General features: G+C 40.7%; 1 protein-coding gene across 1 annotated transcript in view; it reads right to left on the reverse strand.

Annotated features, from left to right (window-relative positions):
- The window catches only part of cfap299 (cilia and flagella associated protein 299), a 95,810-nt gene extending 79,478 nt beyond the window's left edge, over positions 1–16,332 (reverse strand). Inside the window, exons 1-2 of the mRNA XM_074669638.1 lie at positions 16,328–16,332; positions 15,246–15,320 (exon numbers count right to left, since the gene is read on the reverse strand). Of these exons, the coding sequence (XP_074525739.1) occupies positions 15,246–15,320; positions 16,328–16,332 (80 nt within the window). The remainder of the gene's footprint in view (positions 1–15,245; positions 15,321–16,327) is intronic.
- Between the last annotated feature and the right edge of the window lie 8,199 nt (positions 16,333–24,531).

Raw genomic sequence — 24,531 nt, forward strand, 5'->3', positions numbered from 1 at the left:
ATTAAATCAGCTCTTTGAGGATTGGTGGAGGAAAAGGGGGGGTCAGCATTCCTTCTTGATTCTTCTGCAAATAAATCTGCGGTGACTGGAGGACGGTGGTTTCACGACGGAGAACAGATGTGGCGCTCTGAAATCTGCTCTGACTGGTGGGACTGGGATTAACAGATTGAAGCTTTCATTCGCCTGCAGCTCGGCCCCGTGTGGCAGATGGGAACTCTCAGTGATTTCTTCAGGAACAACACGTTCTGCTGCAGAACATTGCTGCTCGCAGAGCTTGCTTGGGAAAATGAATCTTATGGAAAATATTATTTTGGGCCGCTGGACGTCGGGGGGAAATTCCACACAGCATGACAATTTACTTTATTTTGGTCTTTTAGTGAAATCCTCTGTCACCTCTGATTACAATGAGCTCAAAGTATCGGTTACACATGTGCTGAGCGTGATATTCTACCTGAGCACGCTTTGTGTGCTGCGGCCACCTCGGCTTTGGGGGGCTGTGTGTGTGTGTGTAAATGTGTGTGTGGGTGTGTGTTCACACTGTGCATCGCCTGCCTGAGCTGTTTTTGAAAGTGGATCAAAGGAATCATCACTTTACTTTCACAGCCTGCCCACCAACTAACAAACTAACCAACTAACTCTGCAGCTTTTAGGGCATATTGCAAGCTAAAGACAACTGAAAATAACTCAAAAATTAAACTGCAAAAAGTATTGAACACGCTAACTGAGACTCATCGATTTTGGCCCATTCCTCTGCACAGATTGTCTTAAAATCTGGAATATTCTTTGGTGCCCTCTGGTGAACCCTTTTCTTTACTTCTTTCCACAAATGTTCAGTTGGATTGAAGTCAGGTGATTGACTAGGCCGTTCTAACAGATTGATTTTCTTTTTCTTGAAACCATTTGAGAGTCAACTTTGCCGTGTGCTTTGGATGGTTGTCCTGCTGGAAGGTCCAGCCACGTCTCATCTTCATCATCCTGGTGGATGGCAGCAGATTCAGATCAAGAATTTCCCCATACATGGCTCCATTCATTGCTCCGTCAGTTATATGAAGTTTGCCAACACCATGAGATGAGAAACAACCCCATGCCATGATGCTTCCACCTCCAAACTTCACTGTTGGTGTAGTGTTTTTTGGCTGATGTGCAGAGCCATTTCTCCTCCAAACATGGTCTGTAGTATGACAGCCCAAAAGTTCAGTTTTGGTCTCATCTGACCAGACAACATTCTCCCAGTATTCTACAGGCTTGTCACGATGCTGTTTAGCAAACTTTAAACCAGCTTCAACATGCCTTTTCTTGAGGAATGGAGTCTTGCTGGCTGAGCGTCCATAGAGGCCATGGTGGTGGAGTGCATTGCCTATTGTTTTCTCTGTAACAATTGTACCTGCTGCCTCCAAGTCTTTCTGGAGCACTTTCAGGGTGGTCCTAGGCTGGTTGAGTCCTCTTCTGACTCTCTTTCTGACTCCCTGGTCAGAAATCTTCAAGGAGCTCCTGTGCGTGGCCTGTTGATGGTAAGGTGGTGCTTCTTCCACTTGTGAATAATGGCCCCAACGGTGCTGACTGGAATATTCAGGTGCTTTGATATAAGTCTGTAACCAGTTCCATTCTGATGCTGAGCAACAACCTTTTTTATAGGACCATCAATTTGCTCTAGCCCAGCTGATGTTGGTTTGCACTAATTGGAAGTTCAAGTAATAATTACTGACAGATTTCAGGTGGTATGGTGCATTTCCTGTCCAAAGTATTCAGCCTTTCCATGGTGTGTTCAATACTTTTTTCCTGTGTTATCGTACTTAATTCACCATAATCATTATTTATGGACCTGAACGTTGTGATTTCTTTTCATGTTTGGATTATTTGAGTTAATACCAATGAGTGGGAGAAATTTTGTTTGAATTGCAGCTTTGGGAATAAATGTGATGAGAAAAAAAATGACGTGTTCAATACTTATTTTCCTTGCTGTATGACCCTGATAAAATCAGACACAGAAGAAACCATGAACACGGAGAGATGCCCCGAATATCCATTCGATTTGACTTTATTTAGTCTCGTGAAGCACAGATTGATGGATGGATTGATTTGGAGCATGTCTCAGTTTGGATGCTCTCAGATCCTGCAGACTGCGAATAAACAGCGCGTTTCTGTGAGTCAGCTGTGGTCAGAAGTTCCAGCTCGGCGTCGACCTTGAAGGAGGAATATTTTGTCAAAGAAAGTCATAATATTTTTGTGTTTCTTACATCGGGCTGAGAGCGATGGCAGACGTCTCATTAATCAGGACATTAATATGAAATATAGAAGGAGTTCTGAGACGTGGAAACATCCGCGTCAGACGACAGATTCTTATTTATTATCTGCTGCAGCAGCTGGGCTCACACCGGGCTGAGTGTGTGTGTTTCTGTGTGTGTTTCTGTGTGTGTGTGAGGGTTGATGTATGTGCTGCGTGCTGAGATGTGGTAGGATGTGTGTGTGTGTCTGCACACAGCTCTACACACACGTCCAGTATCAGAAAGTGCAAAGAAGGCAATTGTCCTGACAGCACGTGAAACAGGAACTGCGAGCGCTGGTCGCCTGAGGCCTCCAGGAGCAGCGGCGGAGGAGGAGCGGCGGGGGTTTGGCGGCCGCCTGAATCAGCTCCGTGAGGCTTCTCATGTCAGTCACATCCACAATCTTATTTTGGCTCAGCATCTGGAGGCTGAAACGCGTTCGCTGTGCGTGTTGGTGGCGCTGGTTTTACTTGGCACGGCGAGCGATGGCTCACTTTTAATATCGAGAGGAGAGGGAGGCGGGGAGCGGGATTCTTGAGGCGAACTGTGAAAACGCAGCAGCACAATGGACAATGCGAGCAGCTGTGGTTTGGAGATCGCAGGGAGGCCGGTGGAAACCTCGCAGGGCTGCCGTGAGCACGCGAGGTCAGGACATGTGCTGACACCGGCTCCTGATCCAGAGCCAGAGCTGGAGCAGGGAGGAAACCAGGCCTCGCGTCTGCTCAGCACGACTCCTTTTGTTTGTCTGCAACTGGATATCGAATGTTTCTCTGCTGCAGGACGACAGAGGATTAGGGCCACATTAAGATAGAGTAATATCAGGTTTGAGAATAAATAAAGAAGTTATACAAATAAAGTCACAAGTAAAAAAAAAGTTGTAGTACTCCCATAGTCTGTGCGATATTGACGTAGTCTCAGTGACATCACCTGTTTGTTTCTGATTCAGAGTTTTGAAGCCCATCGTCATCATTGGTCGCTTAAATAACTCATTGTGTTTCCATTCAGTGTGTGCTGATGGAGAAATGATCTAATCAGACTAAAATCCTGTTTTCAACCAGGATGTACAAGTTTATTTCTGCTGTAAATCATTAGACTGTTTAAAATATGGACGTAGTCTCTGTGATGTCACCCATCTGTTTCCGAAGCAGAGATTTGAGGACTTTCATCAGAAGTTCCTTCTGTAGAAAGCTGAGTCATCCTAACGCCCATGCTTCAGGATTTAAAGGAAATGAAGGAGTTCAGGAGTGTTGCTCTGAAAGCTGCTGTGAGGAGGATCTGTTTTGATTGCACTCCCTCGCCACCTTGTGGCCCGGAGTCTCTGCACTCTGTCGTAAATTACTTTTAATGAGGCGTGTGTAGGCCTGTCACGATAACAAATTTTGCTAGATGATAATTTTCCAAAATATTGTTTCTGATAAACGATATTGTTGTCAATATTATTTTGATTTTTTTTCCCATTTTTTTAATTGATGTAATTATGATAAATGGGATAATAAAGTGAGTACACCATATCAAAAGCAAGAAACTTTAATTTCTTAAGAGTATTTAATTGTAGTTAAAAGGTCAGGATCTTTTAAATAAAATAAATTAAACAAAAAAATAAAATAAATTTAGCAAACAAGAAAGAGAAAAAAAAATGAAAATGAAATGGACTCTCTTTTAGAAAAAAATACATGTCAATGAAAATAATTAATACTAATCAAAAACAATAAAACATAGACCCTGTCTCCAAAGAAAAACAAAACTCAAAAAAAAAAACAACAATAAAAACTATAGCCTAAACAAAAGGGAGTTTATACATTTCCTGAATTGTTTGTAACATGTACTTTTTCCCAGTCAATCCGTACTGTCTGTCAAACATTTTGAACATTTCTGGCTTTCAACCGTATAGAAGGGCTGCATTTCTTTGGCAATGTATCTGTCTTTGAGCGCCACCATTTGGCGCTTTTATTTCTATTTACTTTGCAGACCAAAAGCCTCATTAAGAGTGGATTGTCAAAGAACAAGGCTCCGCTGCACCTCCTTCTTCTTCTTCTTCGTCGCCACTATTTTCAAACAAATGCGAAATATCAGCTCGTTGGTGTTCATGAGCTCACACTTTGTTCATTCTGATAAAAAACAAAATATTCCCACACTGGGACTGTGGCAGGCGGCTTAAGAACCGTATCTTTGGTGCCATCACTCATATTAGCGTGTGTTTCCTCCTTACCCCTCAGGACGCACTCTTCAGCTCTCTCCGTGTGTACGCGCGAGCAGCCCCGTCTTCACCCCAAAGATCGCATTTTTGACAGATGCTCACTCCGCTATCAATCCAAACTTACCGAGGACGATTTTATTCATCCTTCAGTTAATTGATTCATTGATTATTATTCGTGCATGACAACTTTTTACCGAATACAACGCACCGAGGTAAGGTATAAGTACAGTTACATAGTGATACAGTTTGTAACGTGACAACAAGTAAACACGGTCAGTTTGTAAGTAGTCTAGTAGCTGTTTATATTTAGCTCTGCTCACAGCCCAGAGCTCTGCAATGTGTAACGTTAGTGAATCCTGGTTATGTCCTGCCAGTCATCTCCCAATCAGAGCTAACGTAACCTCACTCTTCATTTTATTGATAGACTCTCAAGTTTGAACAGACCACTGCAGAATAACTGCTGACTGTGGGTTGGTGGCAATGTTAGCACAAACAGTTTTAGCCTTTAGCTCGTGCTCTATCTCTCTCCTGTTTCTCTTTCTTCTCCTCTTCTGTCCTTTTTCTGTCTGACAGTTTGGCTCCAGTGTCCACCATCACTACAAAATTAATCACAGAAATTGTTTCCAGCAGAGAAAAACACGGATCTCTCTTCTCTCTACCAAACTTCATCAGCTGGCGTGGTGTTGTCATAGAGACCTAGACCAGTAAATCAAGCTAGTCCTGGATGACCTGAACTGGAAGTTAAGAAGTAGCATTTTTTTTTTAAATTATTTTTTAACAATGTGTTTATTGAGTTTTTTGACATTTACATTGTAAAACATTTTGACTTTTAACTTAATAAAAATGAATAAATAAATAAAATAAAATAATAATAACAATAAAAAGGACAATAATAAAGATCAGTACAGCAAATACAAATATAAATTAATTTATATAAAACACAAAAGTATAATATTTAAACAATATTGTAAACATTTACACTTCGAGAGTACATGGTCAAAGGAACATTTCCTTCTGTAGAGAAATCAGCAATGTATATCATTTCTCCCTATCCTCCTCGAGCAAACTAGACAAGTCATTGTCCCTAATATATTGAATAAAAGGCTCCCAAATGCTGTGAAACAGATCTTGTTTATCTTTCAGAGTGTAAGTGATTTTTTCCGAGGGAAGAAACACAGACATTTCATGAAACCAACGTTTAATGCTAGGCCTTTCACTGTTTTTCCAATTAAGTGCTATTATTCTTTTGGCTTGTAAAAGACAGATATCCATGAAAATTACTTCCAAGAAGTAGCAATTTAAAACAACCCGAAACTAGCAATATTGATGCTGATAATCTCAAAGAAAAACACAAACACAGAAAAAAAGAAAAACACAAACCAGAAGAAGCACAGGAGAAAGGAATGCTGTTATGATCTGCTTCTTGAATGAGTGTGTATGTGGTTTCTGCTCTTTCTACACAGCCTCTAGTGGACACTCCAGGAACTGCAGTTTATAACACTTCACCACAAGCTTCTTATTTTTAGATCAGAGGCTGCTGCTTGGGAATGATGTGTTTACAGAAGTAATGTGAAGATAATCTGGCTGTGATTGTTGGAGGAGTTGAATCTCTCTGAAAGCTGAAATGTTGTTGATGAGGATATGAAAACATCTCATCTCGTCTAATCCAATCCAACACTGGATGGCTGGTGTTTCCTAACTGACCTGAGTAACATAAGGATGTTAAATCAGCTGCTGTGTTAAAAATCTCTGTACGTCACTCTCTGCTTGGCTCAACACTTCCTGGAGTTTAACCCTAACCCTGAAACCAGAGCCAGGAGTTAAACGGCCTATCAGAGCCCAGCCCTGCTCTTTAACTCTCTGCTGAATCTGGCTTCCCATTTGTCCTCCCCCAAACCAAACAACCGCTCGACTGACTAAGCATCCCGCTCATTCAAGCTTCCTTTTTCAATCACGTATTGGATTTCACTCACGTCTGACGGCAGCAGCAGCAGCTCTTTTGTCCCGGCCGGGGCCGTCAGGAGGAGCGCGTTGGCCTTAAGAAAGAGCCAGAGCAACAACGGGGCAACATCTGATCAGCATTCACAGCGCTATCTCCCCTCCCTCCCCCTCTCCCCCCTGTATTTTATTACCACAGGTGCAGGGGCATTCATTGATCAGATGCACGCTACAGGCCGGGCCAGGCCCTTAATTGAAAACAGCTCTATTTATACACCTGCAGGCACTAAAGGTCTCCCAGAGAGCACGGGGAGGGTGAAAGAGGAGAGGAAGAGAAGAAAACAGAGCAGTGACAGAGCTGTGAAAAAAGACATGCCGTGGGAGACGTAGGTTAGAGCCTGCAGGGGGGAGGAGAAGAGAGGGGAGGGAGGAGGTATTCCCTAAACAGCCTCAGCGCCTGGTGCCAGGACAGGATCAGAGTGCAGGTGCATGAGCAGCACAGATTAGCATGTGCTGAAAAGAGGGAGGAATACATGCAAAAACACATGTATGTTTCTGTTATTTGCGTGCACACATGGTTTCCTTCAACGCCAGCACAGACCTGTCAGAGCTGAACCGCTCAGAGACGTAACGACACACACGTTTACTCCAGCATTTCCCTGCTTTAATGCTCAGACTGAGCCTTTATTTGCAGTTTGGTGTTAACGGTTGGTTCTATTCCTGTGCACGACTTCCTGAGGAAGCTGAAACACGTCCAGCTCCCTCAGAGACCTCTACAGGACCCCCGTCACAACAGCCGAGTCCAACTGTGTCACTACGTGGTCACCGGCTGCAGAGAGCGGACGTCTGGATGGAGAAAACCAGAAGCACAGCATATGACCTGGATGCTCCTTGTTTTCAAATGGTCTCAGGTTTCTCTCTGTCTTCTGAGTTTAAAGGTGTTGCTTGCAGGTTTCTGGATTTCCTGCATGAAGCTAAAACTTGCAGCCAAAATGCTTCACCAACACCAGACAGACACCAGGAGCCTTTCTGATTAGCTCCTCCTTCCTGCAGATGCAGGATAAGAACAGAACCTTTACCGTATTTACATGAATATAGGCACTTCTCTTTAACCATCTTTACAAAGCTCTGTTTGATTTTATCAGGGTCATATGTATCCTCACTGTTGCTCAGTCTGTTCTGGACGCCTGGGCTCTTTGCTGATACTCTCCCTGCCTTGGCTTCATGAAAGAGAGAGGAGGTGTGCTCTACCTGCTACAAGCCTTGGCACTCCAAAAGGGCAGGTATGGAGATAAATCAAGGCCAAAAGTTTAATTAAAAAAAAAAATAAAATAAAATTGAAATGTAAATTAACACAGAAATTGAAGGGTTGATCCTCAATTTAAAAAAAATGAAACCCTAAACTGAAACAAAAAAGAAGCATAAGCAATTGTTTTTCAGTCCAAAAATAACAACCTTCTCAATCAAGATCAGACCCCCCGCGCCGGAACAAAAACGGGGCAAAAAGTTAAAATCTAAAAAACAAAAAAATTTAAGTGAAAAAGAAATTTATATAGAAACCCTCCAAAAAAACCTCTGAATGCAAACACATAAATAAATAAATAAGATAAGATAAAGATAAAGATGAGATAAAAGTACTTCATTCATCCCAGAAGGGAAATTCATGTAGTTTTGATGTAGCTCATCTTCCAAATATTAAAGAATTAAAGACTCTGATGGCTGAATGGCTAAATGAATAAATAAAAATAATATTAACAATAATAATAATGACAGTAATAATAATAATAGTTTTGATAATAATAAATATGAAAAAAGAAAATTGCATACGGAATAATAACATCTCAAATGTTAAGCTATACTGATGAACTACATCCAAAAAATAAATAAAGAAATAAATTAAAATTAAAATGTTATACTTATACTACTACTACTACTACTACTACTACTACTACTACTAATAATAATAATAATAATAATAATAATAATAATAATAATAATAATAATGATAATAATAATAATAATTTGAAAAAAGAAAATTGCACATGTAAAAATAACATCTTAAATGTTAGGGTATACCTCTGAGAAAAAATAATAATAATAATAATTGAATTAAAGAATTAAAATAAAAAAATTTAAAAAAATTCAAGACCTGAGTCAAAACATTTTTGGATTGAAAAATAATTTTTTGTTTTGGTTATGTGTTTGGCTTTTTTTTTCAATTTGGGTTTAAACTTTAAAACTCTGGTTTCATTTTCTCTCTCTCTCTTTTTTTTTTTTTTTAATTTCAAAACTTTTGGCCTTGATTTAGCTCCATAGACAGGGAGCTCCAAGGACAGAGATGTACCACCAAATAAAGCTCATTACATTAGAATAATTGTTTCGATGAGAGCCGTCCTTGTAATGGTCAAATGTTCGTGTCATTTTTCATTCTCCTGAAAAACTTGACTGAACTTTTTCATGGACGTTAAAGCGCTCAAGGAGTTATTTTGGAAGCAACACAAACCTATATCCCTTAACAAGCTGAGAACAGAAATTTAAAAAAAAATATATTTTTTTTTTTTTTATTTAACTTTTCACAGCCTTTGTATTTTTTCATATTTGAATTTTAAATTAACCATATTTCATTTTTCAAATATTTTATTTCCAGCTTAAACAGTCTGTGGATCCAAACATGAGCTGCTGTTTAATTTTATATCTTGATCTGTTTCGATAACCTCATCTTTGACAAAGTCCCATCAATGTGGACGATACAGATTCTGGCACCACCTGTTTTAAAAACTGAATTAATAAAGACACTGAGGTGAATGTGCTGTGAAAAATGTTTCATTTCTGCACAGCACGTTTAGTTTCACCATGTGATCATAAAGTTATTCATCTTTCTGTTTCCTGTCTCTGAACAATGAGCTGGAGTTTATTTTCCGCGGAGCTGCCAGTTTTCTGGGCCCGGCTCATTTTTCACAGCCTGTCCTGATCCTGCTCAGTGGCTCTGCAGGTGGTACGCTGCATCCTGGGTCTCTGTGTTTTCATTACGCGGCTGTGAGCGGAGGTCAGGGGGTCAGTTTGGTGGAAGTCCAATCAGAAAAACCACAAAGGAAACTGAAATCAGCGTTTGCACAGAGAGCATCACACTCCTCGCTGATGGAAAGAGGCTGCACATGTGGAGCAGGATGTTCAGACTTCAGAGTCTGGAGAGAAATGAAAGCTGGTAATGAGCTCAGAATGAAGCCATGTGAAGAAACGTGTGTTTGCAGCCTGCAGGTCAGTGGCTCTCGTCCAAACAGCAGCTGAAAGTCCACGCTGGTCTTTACACGGCGACGGCGCTGTGAGGAAACCTCAAACACACACACGCGCAACATCAGCTGATCATTAAGAGTTAAATTAAAATGTGACGTTAATCACTCAGATCACATCACGTTTGATTCTGAGCTTTCATTTTCAAACTGTTTCATGTCTTTGGAGATGATTCAACTCCGTCCTGAGTGATCTGTTTCCCAGAAATGTTGGAGCATTAACGCAGCGTTTCATCTGTCTGCTGCAGAGCCACGATGACAAACAAAGACATGCATCATTCATCATTTATCATTCATCATTTCTCATTTCACATGCTTAACGACTGAAGAACAAAGCCGGGGACAGCTCACTTTAGACGTCTGTGTTCATCAAAATAATCTAATACATGGAACAAAACAAGATTATTCGAGCTGGTTTTGCTCTTGAGTCCTAAAAGTGGATATTAATTTCTGTTGGAAGATTTTATTTTCTACTCCTCAGCCTAGAATCAGATTTTTGGAGTTTTAAAAATTTGTCTGGACTCTTTTTGTTGATCATCAGCTCAATGTTTTATAAAAACGCCAAATAACACGACTCATATCTGACTAGTTTGACTCATAGACTGTAAAAAATACGTAGTCTCCGCTCCGTCACCCGTCTGTTCCTGATGCAGAAGTTAATGAAGCTGATCATTGGCAGGGGCCATATTGGATATGATGACGCAGGCTTTGAGTTTCCTTTATAACAGCTACCTGTCAGTCACATGACCTGAGCTGTGCCTCTGATTGGACAATCAAACGATCCTAATAGCTTCTAAACCGTTAAGTTTAGGTCTTTTTTCTGCGCGGCTGCCTCCAAACCTCGTAAATTCACCATCGATAAAAAAGCACAAGACAGGAAGTCATTATGTGAAGTACCCGGAAGATCCCAAATAAAACACAATGCGCAAACTTTCGCACATAAATTTCTCCAATATGTTAGAGATACGTCACATCTGGAGGCAGGTGCATCAGGTAAACAGTTGGTCCGAGGGTCCCAGACGCGACACGACGCCATTGATGAAGAGAAGCTGATGTTGGAAGTGGAGGAGTTCAACGTTCTGTATGATCCCAAACATCCTTTTAATAAGGATACAGGCAGAAAGGAGAAGGCGTGGACTGACATATCAAAAGTTATGGGAGTGGATGGTGATCGTGTGATGTCGCTATTCACACGAGAGCCTGTGACTCTCCGAGGACCGGCCCTCCCCCTCCGGATTGAGCGGCGTGGTGCGGCACGCTGCTTCCAGTGAGGTTTGACAATCAGAGCAAGACCACGGCGCTCCGCTGCACTGCGCGGCACGTGCAGTGGAATTTAGGGGTTACACAAGGGATGGGAATCTTTCACATTGAAACGATACGGAACCAATGCCCAGTGATGCCTGGTACCTGGCAATCGGCATCAGTACTTGATGGTACCAATTTTCAGTACTTTTTTGTGTTTATGTGGTAAAAAATATCAATTTGTTTAATAATAAAATCCAATTTTTTGTCAATTTAACATATTTATTCTTCCTCACAGTCACAAGGATGTATTTAGGTACTTAATCAGGGCTGGGCGAGTACCCATACCAGGTATCAGTATCAGGCCGATACCAGCCTTTTTCAAGGTATTGGTACTTGTGAAGGCTGCAGATACCAGCAGCAGATACTCTAGGCAAGAAAATCTTGGGTCGAGCTAGTCCTCCTCGCCACTAGATGCTGCTAATTGCTTCAGTTTAACACCAGGACAAATGCGCGTCAGGTCCTGTTCAGACAACATGAATGAACCAGGGAGAACCAGTTGTTAGTTTTATTGTGCACTTTTAATGTTATTTTTTTTTATATTTATCAAAAAATTCTAAGTTTATTTAGACTAAATGACAGAGTGACTGTGCTTTCTTTGATCAAAATGATCTGTCACTGTTAATTGAAATTTATGTAGGCCCTATCAAAAGTACTAGTAGTATCGGTACTCAAGAGGGAGTACTTGAACTGGTATCGGTTTGAAAAAAAGTGGTATTGAACATCCCTATACTTAAACATGGTACCTTCTGATTTTTCATGAATCGGTACCTGGTAATTAGAGTAGGTGATTTTCCATACTGGACATGAACGCAGCATTGCAAGGTCATATATTGAGTGGAGCTGGGTGACAAAGATACTAACTTTTTTTATTTTTTTTTTGGAGAGTCTAATCACATGTTGACTCTACCTCCCGACATATTTGACAATCCCTGAAAAAAAAAACAGCACAAGAACTCTTATAACTAATGAAAACAAAACTTTCCAGAAAAAAGAGGACTGGAATACAAGACAGCCAAATGATATCTTCAAATCACCACAACAATCAGACGTGAGAAACATTTCTACCAGGTGTATTAATTTTGTAAAGTTTGACCACAGCCCATCTGGAATGACTGGGGAGATGGATTTTTTGACCTATACTGCAGCCAGCCACCAGGGGGAGCAGTTTTTGTGGAGACCTCACTTCGAGCCAAGCAAGATGGCATCCGACCTACTGGATTGGTCGGTTATACAAGAGTAGGGACTAAGTGTAAAAAGGACAAAACACGTTTAAATGATGTAATCCTGCTGTTGTTCTATAAAAAAAAAATCTATAAACAGAAAAAAAACAAAAGTTATCTTTTGTACTTTTTAAGGATGTCAAGATGTTTTTTTTGTGATGACTTCAGTGAGAAAGTGACAACAAGCGTGTTATTTTCCAAATTAGTGAAAAAGTGTGGTCACACTTCTCTAATCCTCCTCTTTCATTGAGCCGTCTGTTTGGAGCTAAAAGTCCACATTTTAACAACGAAAGGAGAAAAACACCACACACAGCTACAGTAAGAATCTGGAACAAGCCAAAGTTTGACGTTTCTGTTTGATAAATCACTGAAATGATTCATAGAGTGTCAAAATATTGCAGATTCATTTATTCTCATAACTTCTGTGCTTGGTGACGTGTTTACCCTCTCAGCTCTGAAACCGTCCCCACTGACGTGATGAAACATCCTGGACCATGTTTCCCTCCAGGATCCTGTTGGGACAGGATCACGGTGACTGCAGGTGTGCAGGCTCCTGTTACCTGTGTCACTGATGTTCACACACAGTCAGACGGAGGGGGAGGGGCTACCGTACGTCTGGATGAGCATCTGAGGCGTCGATCAAGTTCAACACCTCACAGGTAAATGTTTGGGATACTTACAAAACCCTTATGTGTGTGAGTGTGTGTGTGATGGCTCATCATCAAAGCACACACACACTCACACACACACACACACACACACCTGCAGGGAACGATCAGTGTGATCAGGTTCCTGAGGAGGAGCCTGCTCTCTGTCTGATCATTGGAGTGAACTCTGGTTTAATTCACACAGATGTGCAGCTCTGTTTAAATAACACACACACACACACACGCACACACTCACACACACACACACACACACACACACACACACACACACACACACACACACACACACACACACACACACACACACACATTGGATGAATCGCTCCATTCATCCCGCCTTTTGTTCATCATGAAGGATTGTATAAGCAGCTCAAACCACACAGGATGTCACACATTTACAGGTCAGGAGCCGTCAGGACTTCATTCAGTGAAAACCGCCTCAGATCAAAGCGCTCCACGACGATCCAGACCTGCTCTGACTGTGAGGGTCTACAGATAAATACAGTTCAGTCTGGACCATCACAGTCAGAGAAAACTGTTATCCACACACTGGATTAGGGGACATACAACTCCACCATCACTCATGTGATTGAATGACAAGGCAGGGAGAGTATCAGCAAAGAGACCCCAGGTTACAGAACAAAGCCAGTATCAAAATGAAGCTGGCCAAAAACCCTCAGTAGCCTCTTCTGTACACTGAACAATAATTACCGAGGCAGGAAGAGCACATGTCCCCTATTTCATGAAACACTCAAAAAGTTAGGCAGGGGGACCAGAAGCAAAGACTCCCAGGATCCAAAACAGAACAAAACTGGCAAAAAGCCTCAGCAGCCCCTCGTGCCCACTGAACACATTACAGAGGCAGGGAAAGCACATGTCCCCTTTCTTCCATGAAAATGTTTAAAAAATAAGGTAGGGGGAGCAGCAGCAGGGACTCCCAGGGTAAGCGTAATAACAAGACTGATAAAAAAGAGTAAGTAAAAAATAACAGCCTCTTGCATTCACTGAACACCAACGAAAGAAGTAGGGAGAGCACATCTTTTTTTGTCTTTCATAAAAATGCTCAAAGAAATGGGGTAGGGAGAGCAGCAGCAGAGACTCCCATGAAGCAAAACAGAGCCGGCATCATAATGAAACTGGAAAAATCTCTCAGTAGCCTCTTGCATAAACTGACCAACAATGACTGAAGCAGGGAGAGAACATCTCTCTCCTCTTTCATGATAATGCCCAGAAAATAAGGCGGGGGGAGCAGCAGCAAAAACTCCCAGGGCACAGAACATAACGAGCATTCGAATGAAACTAGCAAAAAAACCCAGCAGCCTCTTGTGTACACTGAACACAAATAACAGAACCAGGGAGAGCACATCTATTCTGTCTTTCATGAAAATGCTCAAAAAACAAGGCAGGAAGAGCAGCAGCAAAGACTCCCAGGGTACAGAACAGACTGAGCATTATATAAAAGTGGCAAAAAGCCTCAGCAGTCTCTTGCATTAACTGAACACTAATTATAGAAGCAGGGAGAGCACATATCCCTTCTCTTTAATGAAAACGCCCAGAAAATAAGGCAGGGGGAGTAGCAGCAAAAACTCCCAGGGCACAGAACATAACTAGCATTGGAATGAAACTAGCAAAAACACTCAGCAGCCTCTTGTGTACACTGAACACAAATAACAGAACCAGGGAAAGCACATCCCCCTTCTTCTTCATGAGAAATAAAGCAGGGGGAGCAGCAGCAAAGACTCCCAGGGTACAGAACAGAGCAAGGATTAGAAAGAAACTGGCAAAAAAACCCTCAGCAGCCTCCTGTGTTTAACTGAATGCCAATTACAGGGGCAGGGAGAGCACATCTTTAACGAAAATGCTCAGAAAATAAGGCAGGGGGAGCAGCAGCAAAGACTTCCAGAATGAAGAACAGAGCCCGTATTTTAGACAATACATATGACACTAGTTAGTCCCTCTGTACCCACATGTGTACTTTGACACCAAATGCAGGGAGAGCACACTGCATTAACTGTAATATTAGACCTAATTTGAGCCACAGTCCCTTGACAAGTTCAGAAAAAATGTCTGATTTCAAGATTATTTTTGATCTCTCACTACAGCTTTTCCAAAAGTTTACTTTAGGACAGAAACACAACTCTGTTGAAGATTTATCCTCTCCCTCTGAGTTCATACTTTATCTGATAAATAAAATCAGTGCTTATGTAAGAAGTGTTTCCCCAAGAAGTCTTTACTTTTACAAAGCTTAAAATGAGATCTCCCATCTCAGTTTTCGATCAAACGTTGAAATATATTTTCCCCTTCACCCTTTCTATTTCAACATCCCTGACTTTAAGGTTGTGTGTTGAGCAAACTGAACTTACGTTGTTTTGATGTCATGATCCAAAGAATCGCTCCTCACACCTCCTGCAGCAGCTCCGTTCTCCTCAGACTCCTCACTGAAGAGTAAGAAAAGGAGAAAGAAGAGGAGTTTCAAATCTGATGGAGATGTACTACTACTACTGATGCTTTTTGGGTTAGAGTTTTGCTTTGTAAGCTGTTTATATTTTGCAGCATGAGGTAACTTTGAGGATCTTCTGAAGATTTTTTTTAGACAGTGTCATCGATTTGTACTATTGCATTCATAAAAATCATTTATATGTATAAAGGAAGTGTATTTGTTGACTCTCATGCTACAAAGAGTGTTAAAACTTGGAAAAAAAAATCCATTAAGTAAAAATTTACACCAGGAAAAAATGGTATAATTGATTTGCAATTAAATTTAAAAAAAGTTTGTAATTGCTTTAAAATTTGTATCTAATACTCTCAGTGTTGACCTTTCAGTATTGCTTTGCAGCTGACTAACAGATGGTCTTTTCCAAAGAAAAACAAATAAAACAGTGAAATAATTTGCTTTAATTTGCTTTATTTTCCTGGGATCTCTCTCATTTGATTCCCTGAAATTTAATCAGCTGATAAATTTTGGTGAGTGTTTTTATTAAACCTTCTTCCTCTGCAGCGACAGCTCCTCTAATGATCACACTCAGCCCCTGAGTCACTTTGTGTCTGTGCATTCAGTGTCTTTCTCAGTGTTTTCCGTGCATCTGTCGATGCCTCTGCAGGGTTGTTTAGCTCTATTTTTCCACACACTGTTTGCAGCCCGGCCGTCATTAAAGCTCAACCATAAAGTCATCATCTCAAACCGAATCTTGCTGTCAGATCCTGAGGTTTTGTCAGATCAAAGCTCCGGCCACATGTCCTCCAACCCAGAATCCCTTCAGCCGGCCTGCGTCCGCAGCCGACAGGAAAAGTTATATTTTCCTGCAGCTTTGATGTGGCTCACCAGAAATGAGTCTCAGATATTTCAGTCCTGAAGCTGGCCTGAAACGGATTGTCTCCATTTTAAGGCTCATTGACAAAAGTCTGTTTGAATGAGCTGCTGCGAACACATGACACACATTTATACTCCATAACACCTAATATGGGACACCTCCACTCTTTATTTACCCTGCTCATCTGACTTTATGGTCAGAGTCCTAACTCTATCTGGGACATTAAAAATGGGTTTATAATTAGCTGCTTTATCAGGCCACAGGTGTTATCAGTCTGAGCGCACAGGTGAGCTGACCTGGGCTGACTGCTCTGTGTCACAACACGAGGTGGCTGAGTTTGATAGTGATTGACTGCCTCTGATTATCAGCTCAGATATGCGCCCTGTGTGGACACAGGTGTTCAAACAAAGTGGCCACCACAGCAGCTGTGTTTGACATTAGCAGGAGGGCCACCTACTGGTTAAAGGTGGGACTGAGGAGCTTATCAAGATCTGTAATAGTATTAAAAAAATAATAACAAAAAAATAAGACTCAGAATAAAACTTTAGAACTCATAAAAGTCACATTAAATAAGTTTAAAGATGTTTTCTTTGTTTACAGAACATTTTATGACACAAGAGTCTTCATGCTGAGTTAAACATGTTGACTTTTATCAGTTTACACCAAAAATATCTAAGGATAATTTCTTAAAGTCGTCTATTCTTACCTCTTATATATACTTTGCTGCTATTTTTTTGCTGCTTCAAAATGCTTTTTTTTTACCACAGGGGTGGTTTTAAGGAGCAAACCTGTACGTTACCGCCACCTAGCGCGCGATCTGAGGTACTACAGCAATAAAACGTGTCCGCAAAGCAAAATCCTGTACACTAAATTAATACAGCCCATTAATAAAGTTAATGATATCTTTATGAACATAAATTTATGTGTTTTGTGTACATGTTACGTTAGTACGAAACGGAATTACTACAGTGAGTTTAAACTCTGTTTGGGGTAAAACAGAGAACGTAAACCAAACCCCGTTCAGAATATTGGGAAATAAGTTCCTATGCTCCCTGGCAACAAAAGCGTGCCCCGTAAATTTTTTTTAAACGACCAATAGTGATATTCAAATGAAGTTGTACCATTCGGCTTAGTTTTGATCGGTAAGGATTCAAAGTTTAACCTGTTAAATTGGATTTTCTGTCGAAGCTGTTTCACCCGCGAAAATCAAGTTGCTCGCTTTCTGTAACGCTGAGTCTGAGCAAAGTGGCGATTTACGATAAAACAACTGTAAGAGGAAAATCATCTTTATGCCGAATTATAGAATAGGTCGTATACATGTTTAAAACTTATAATGTTTTTTTATGACTGATTGTATTGAGGTGCTCTTTTAAAGAAAACATTAAAATGACGGATTTCTAAACGCGGTTCGGTGCGGCAGGACAAACATCGTCAGAGGAATTCCGTGGAGAAAGACCAGATGTTGGTGACAGTTAAAGTTTGTGTCAGAGTCACTCACTTCAGGTGAATCCATCTGTGTCTCCTAGGAGTCCAGGTAATCCTTCAGTTAGCTTTGTTAAAACACGTTGAAATCGATCTGTTGCTCTCCAGCTGTGTGTTATTAGGGGCTGCCACAGCAACCGCGCGACGTCACACAGTACCGGAAACAGTGTCCAAAATGCTGAAAACTTAACGGTGTTATATCCGACATTTTACACGTAAATGTGCTAAGAATACGACAAATGGTTTGTAAATGTTATTCTAAGTTCAGTATCAACACACAGAATTAAAATTACGTTGGCCTGTACACTCCTAGCTGCGCCCCCAGGGGTATAAATTCGCAGGTCGGCCGTATGCTAGCATCGCACACAAGGCCTGCCATGGACTTTCCCTCCACCTAAAAAGCCTCAATGTTTCTCTCGCATGACTCCAAACTGGCTTTGCTTCTCCTGGATGCGTAAGTAAATCTTTTAATTCATTGTGTGAATTGTGTCTGTATTTGTCCATTGTTGATTTATTGACACAGCGCTATTCTTATGGTGAGACTTTTTGGCTGAGCGTGATAGTGCTAATGAAATGCATGTTGGGTTAAACAAATGGAAGCTAGGCTTGCTAATGTTGGGCTGCTTTACAGTGGTCGCCACGAACGGAGGTAGCTCTGCTGAAATTAGCTGGCGTCTTAAAATATGTTCTCAAATCTCAAATCACCCAGGTAAAGTTTGAAGCTGGTGTTTTAATGTTTCATTGATCCTATAACACAATTGGCCGGGTAAGAATAACTAGTAGAAATGGTTTATTGCAGTGGAATATAATAGAAAATAATAGAATAGAATGGAATAGAACTTGCTGACAGACATGTCTGTGAATAGCATGATGCTACTCTGCCCTCTGGTATTCCCTCTGTTGCTGGGTTAGCACAGCTAGCTCGTCCATCTTATTGGAGATAGATCTTACGTTCCCAATAACGATGGATGGAAGGACAGGTTGATGTACCAGCACGTCATCCTCACCTCCTTCTCCTCACCTTGTGGGAAACATCCGGCCTTGTACCAGTTAGCATTAACATGCTACAGGCTGCTAACAGCTGAGTTCACATGCAAACAATGCAGCCATGGTTACATGTAGGATCTCCAGACAAACACAGGAGAAAAAATAGTAAAAATATCACTGAAGACACAAAAAGTTTGGTGTCCATGACCAACAAATGAGCCATACAAAGTAATGTCCCACTCCAAATACAATACAATACAATGTTTACATTTTCAAAGGTTTGCTCTCTGTCTACACCTAGTGGAAATTACGTTGGAAAGTATTCCTTTAAAATTTAGAAATTTTGGGGGAAAAAAACAAGTTTTCTTACAATGTTGAAAAAACAAATATATATTTTTTTCCCTCATCTCAAAAATATTTTTTGTTCTTGTTTCTATGAAAGAGGGTGAGGGTCACTTACAAAAAAAAAAATACTTTTTCTGAGAAAAAGGCAGAAATCTGAGTTATTTTTATCAGAAAAAAATAGTAAAAACAAACAAACAAACAAAAAAAAGTATTTTTTTTCCAAGTGTCCATAATCCACTTATTTTTGTTTCTGCTGTTTTTCTTGTTGTTGGTAAATTTATGAGGCTGTGTCTATATATATATATATATATATATATATATATATATATATATATATATATATATATATATATATATATATATATATATATATATATAATATGAAAAGGGAAAAATTACTAAATTTTGACATTACTAAAAATTTATACATATAATTTTTTGATAATATTAAAATTTATTAATTTTTCCCTTTTTAGATTTTATTGCATAGCAATTATCATGGATAGCAAAGGAAGTATTTCATCACACAGGAAAACACTTTTCCTCACCGTTCTCATGTTCACACTTGGAATCTTGAATTAGGAAACAATACATTTTAGTCAATAATTATGTTAAAGGTGTAAATAAAAGCTATCAAAGTTAGATTAAAGCAGAAACATGTTAGATTAAATGAAGCTTGGTCTAATCGTCCAGACATCCAAAGGTTCAACATCATGCAAAAGGTCATACTTGGAGTATCTGGGCCTGGGTTGAAAAACAAAAAAGATGGAACTGGAAGCTTTTTGTTTGAATTTTTTTTACCTAAATATGTCATGATGAAGCTCAAAGCCTGCAAAGGTAAACACAAGGTTCAGCTATTAATGTGACATAACGCTAACGTCCATACAAAGCTCAAGTTTGGTCTAAACCTGAAATAACACATTAAAGGATGAATCCAGTGATGTTTCAGACATCCTGGAAAACCCACACTCTAAAAATGACTGTAAAACACAAAACTAAATGTTTATCAGGGGTATTTTTGGCTTTATGAACAGAAATATAGCGAATCTTGTCTGTAATTATCATTTTTATCACCAGTTTGTTTAATTTCTCTCAGTCAGCAGACTTTTAACAGCCCTGCAGTGACGTCCACAGAAACTAAAGGGCGCGTAAAAATGAAAGATGCTGTTATGAATGTGCTCTCATGCAGATCCAGCGTCTGTAACGTCTGACCTATACGAGCCGACAGACACATGAGACAACAGGACGTGAAGCTAAACGACGGGGGTTCGTTTGTTAACAAGGCACAGACCAAAAATAAAGACTGTCACGCAAGCTGGGGCTCATTTCTGAGGTCGCACACTGTTTTTCTTACCTAGAAATAAAGACCTGCTGTAATATTTAACACAATATGAATTATTAAGGTAAATCTTCCTGTTCTTGTTCTGTGTCCAACACCGTCCCTCATGATCACGCTCTCTTTTTACGCTCTGACTCATGTCACCTCAGATTTCCAGTGGATGTTGATGAAAGAGCATACAGTAGCTACAGTAAAGGTTTCATAACAGACTGAATTCAGCTCATTATGACCTTCAAACATATTTGTCTTCACCTGTAAATGAAGTAAACAGAGTGTTTTTAGCCTGGAAGTACATGTTCCCCTCTGAGGACACGTTTCAATAAATTAAGCAATCTTCTCTATCTGCTGTATGAAAATATATCTGTCCTTTTCAAATGATACTGTCACTTCAGAGTCAAAGTTTGTGACAACAAACTTAAAAACAAACATGGCGACTGTGGACTGAGGTGTTGCTAAATGTATCTTTTACATAAAAGACTAAAACAGAGGCAGCGCTGTAGGAAGCGGTGGTTGGTGAGGCTGTTAAATACACTCAGTTTCTAATCAGCCAATCACATGTCAGCAGCTCAATGCATATAGGCATGTAGACATGGTGAAGAGGATCTGCTGCAGTTCAAAGCGAGCATCAGAATGGGGAAGAAAGGTGATTTAAGGGACTTTGAACGTGGCATGGTTGTTGGTCTGAGTATTTCAGAAACTGCTGATCTACTGGGATTTTAACCCACAACCATCTCTAGGGTTTACAGAGAATGGTCCCAAAAAGAGAAAATATCCAGTGAGCAGCAGTTCTGTGGGACAAAATGCCTTGTTGATGCCAGAGGTCAGAGGAGAATGGACAGACTGGTTGGAGCTGATAGAAAGGCAACAGTAACTCAGAGATTTCTCGATTTCTGCTCCACATTCGGATGGTAGGGTCAGAATTTGGCGTCAACAATATGAAAGCATGGATCCATCCTGCCTTGTATCAACGGTTCAGGCTGCTGCTGCTGGTGTAATGGTGTGGGGGATATTTTCTTGGCTCACTTTGGGCCCCTTAGTACCAACTGAGCATGGTTTAAAGTCCACAGCCTACCTGAGTATTGCTGCTGACCATGTCCATCCCTTTATGAGCACAGTGTACCCATCTTCTGATGGCTACTTCCAGCAGGATAACGCTCCATGTCATAAAGCTGGAATCATCTCAGACTGCTTTCTTCAACATGACAATGAGTTCCCTGTACTCAAATGTCCTCCACAGTCCCCAGATCTCAATCCAATAGAGCACCTTTGGGATGTGGTGGAACGGGAGATTCTCATCATGGATGTTCAGACGACAAATCTGCAGCAACTGTGTGATGCTATCATGTCAATATGGAGCAAACTCTCAGAGGAATGTTTCCAGGACCTTGTTGAATCTGTGCCACCAAGGATTAAGGCCATTCTGAAGGCAAAAGGGGGTCCAACCCGGTACTAGCAAGGTCGACCTGATAGTGCATCACCATTGTTATTTCTCCTTCGTGTCTTACTAGAGTTACATATCGGGTAGTAACAGCAACACTGACCCCATGGTTCCTGGTGGTCCTGCTCCATTTGGTCTGTATCCATAAGCTTTATGGGAATGTGCAGAAATGTAGATGAAATAAACACAGAGCACAGACAGAAGTCTCCATCCGTACCTGGATCTGTATTTAACGTTGAGTATAAAGGGACCTTAAGGGTTGCCCATGGTTTAAGGTCGACTTTTAGCAACTCAGGTAAACAGGAAAAAGATTGACTCACCTGTGCCTCACAGTCCTGAACTCCTCTGGGATGTATGGATTACTTTTCCTGTAGGGTTTTATGTCAATCCACAAAACTTCACTTTAACATTAACATGAAGCAGTGCTTTAAAAATGTAAAAATACATCATCACAGCAGCAGCATCACACGCTAATATCCACTGATATCTTTATTTTTAGTCTTCATCTTCCATAAAGTCTCTGTCTCTCATACATAGATGAGATTTTACTTAAAAAATCTGATAGAAAAAATATTTCTTTGGGATGTACCGGGGTGGACCGACAGGATGGAAACACAGATATATGGGTGTAAAACACACAGCATGGAGATATGTACACACAGATACCAGAGGACAGACGGCTGTTTGGATCTCTGAACCATAATGTGCTTTAAGCTCCAGATATTCCAACAATTAAACACAGACAGCAGTTAATTTATAGTTCAGGCCCAGGGGGAGGCTGAATTATATCCTTTACATTATTAACTCCCCCCCTGGGACCTCCTCCTCCGGCTGTTTGCCATCTGATCCACCGTTAGAGCCAACCTTCACCAAAACAAGGCCCCCGCTCCTCCTCGGCATCTTCATCCCCGCCTGACGGCCGCTCAGCCGCTCAGCCGCTCGGCCGCCGGGCGCTCGGCTCCTCCTGAGGGGAATTCCTGGAGGTCATGACTCTGGATTTTTCTGAGGACAGCCGCTCTCTAAAGTGACAGGTCTGATGGACAGTTTTCTCCTTGATCCCTCACAGCTGTCCAGACCCAGGAGGAAGAGGAGGGGTCTGTGGAGGACAAGTCCTGGTCTTCATGCATGTCCATGTCCTCAGATGTGGAGTCAGGAGAGGGGACGAAAACCTGAAATCTTATCAAGTGTTTTTGTCTTATTTTCAGTAGAAAATGTCTTTGTAGACTCAATAAGAGCCACATTCACCTGAGCAGTCCAGAAAAATGGCTCATTTCAAGTTATTTGAGGACAAAATGAGTTCTGAGTTGATTGGAACAAGTAAAAAAATCTGCCAATGGAACAAGAGAAATGTTACTTGTCTCAAGACATTTTTCGCAAATCTTTCTTGTTGACCAGATTTTTGTCTTTGATTAACTTGAAATAAGACATTTTTCTGGACTGGTCAAGTGAATGTGGCTCATATTAAGTCTAAAAGACATTTTGACTTAAAGATGCTATGAGAAGACTCTGATATGATAGCACTCTGTTGCCTCCTTGTGGCTTGGAGTCTCTGTACACTGTCGTAAATCACTTTTAGCGAGGTGTGTGTTTGTTTTGGAATTAGATGAAGATCAGATTAAAAAAAAAATGTCTTTGTTCGAGTCAACTTTTTTTTCTTTTTACTGGATACTACGCCCCGAGGTAGGGCATTTATCAGTACAGATACGTAGCGATACGGTTTGAAATGTGACAACAAGCAGACGTTATAACAGCCGGCTATTTGAGCGCTATCGGCAGCCCAGTGCTCTGACCTATCTGTAGGCTAACATGACAAGTAAACAGTCAGTTTGTAAGTAGTTAAGTAGCTGTTTAATTTTAGCTCAGCTGGCAGCCCGGTGCTCTAAGACAGAGGTTTTCAAAGTGGGGGCCGTGTCCCCCTGGGGGGCACCAGGGGGGCCTTAGAAAATAAGATGGAAGGGAAAAATGTAATTATTATAATAATCTTTTACATTTTATTTTATTATTTTATTTTTTATTTTGATAACTACTTGTCCTGAACATACAACACGTAAAGTGTCATAATCATCAGATTCTCTGATTGTACCTACCCGCACCTTGTGTGACAGCTGCAACTTTGGCATGACGATGTCATGATCTGTGTCGACCTGGGGTTTGCGCCTGTTATTAAGCTATCTGAAAAAACGTAACTGAACTTTGAGGCTTTTCTGTCTAACTATTGACTACATGGAAGAAAGAAGGCTGACAGAGCTCTGAAATGCCTTCTTCCTTTTGCATTGACCTAGTTTTGTGAGTCTGTTTAGCTTGTTTACAATTTCCTATCCTAAACAAATATAGTAATTATTGAAATGCTGTTTCTGGTCATGTCCTGCCAGTCATCGACCAATCAGAGCTAACGTAACCTCACTCTTCATTGTATTGATAGACTCTCAAGTTTGAACAGACCACTGCAGAATAACTGCTGACTGTGGGTTGGAATCAACATTAGCACAAACAGATTAGCTCTTTTAGCCTTTAGCTCGTGCTCTATCTCTCTCCTGTTTCTCTTTCTTCTGCTCTTCTGTCCTTTTTCTGTCTGACAGTTAGGCTCGAGTGTCCACCATCACTACAAAATTAATCACAGAAATTGTTTTCAGCAGAGAAAAACACAGATCTCTCTTCTTTCTACCAAACTTTGTGAGCTAGCGTGGTGTTGTCAGTGGTCCCGGAAGCTAATAAGTAGTAATTTGGATTACGTGGATTACGATCAG

The sequence above is a fragment of the Halichoeres trimaculatus genome, unplaced genomic scaffold, assembly GCF_033239565.1.
Source record: "Halichoeres trimaculatus isolate MK-OKI-2021-1 unplaced genomic scaffold, fHalTri1.1 fHalTri1_scaffold_5, whole genome shotgun sequence".
NCBI classification, from domain to species: domain Eukaryota; kingdom Metazoa; phylum Chordata; class Actinopteri; order Labriformes; family Labridae; genus Halichoeres; species Halichoeres trimaculatus.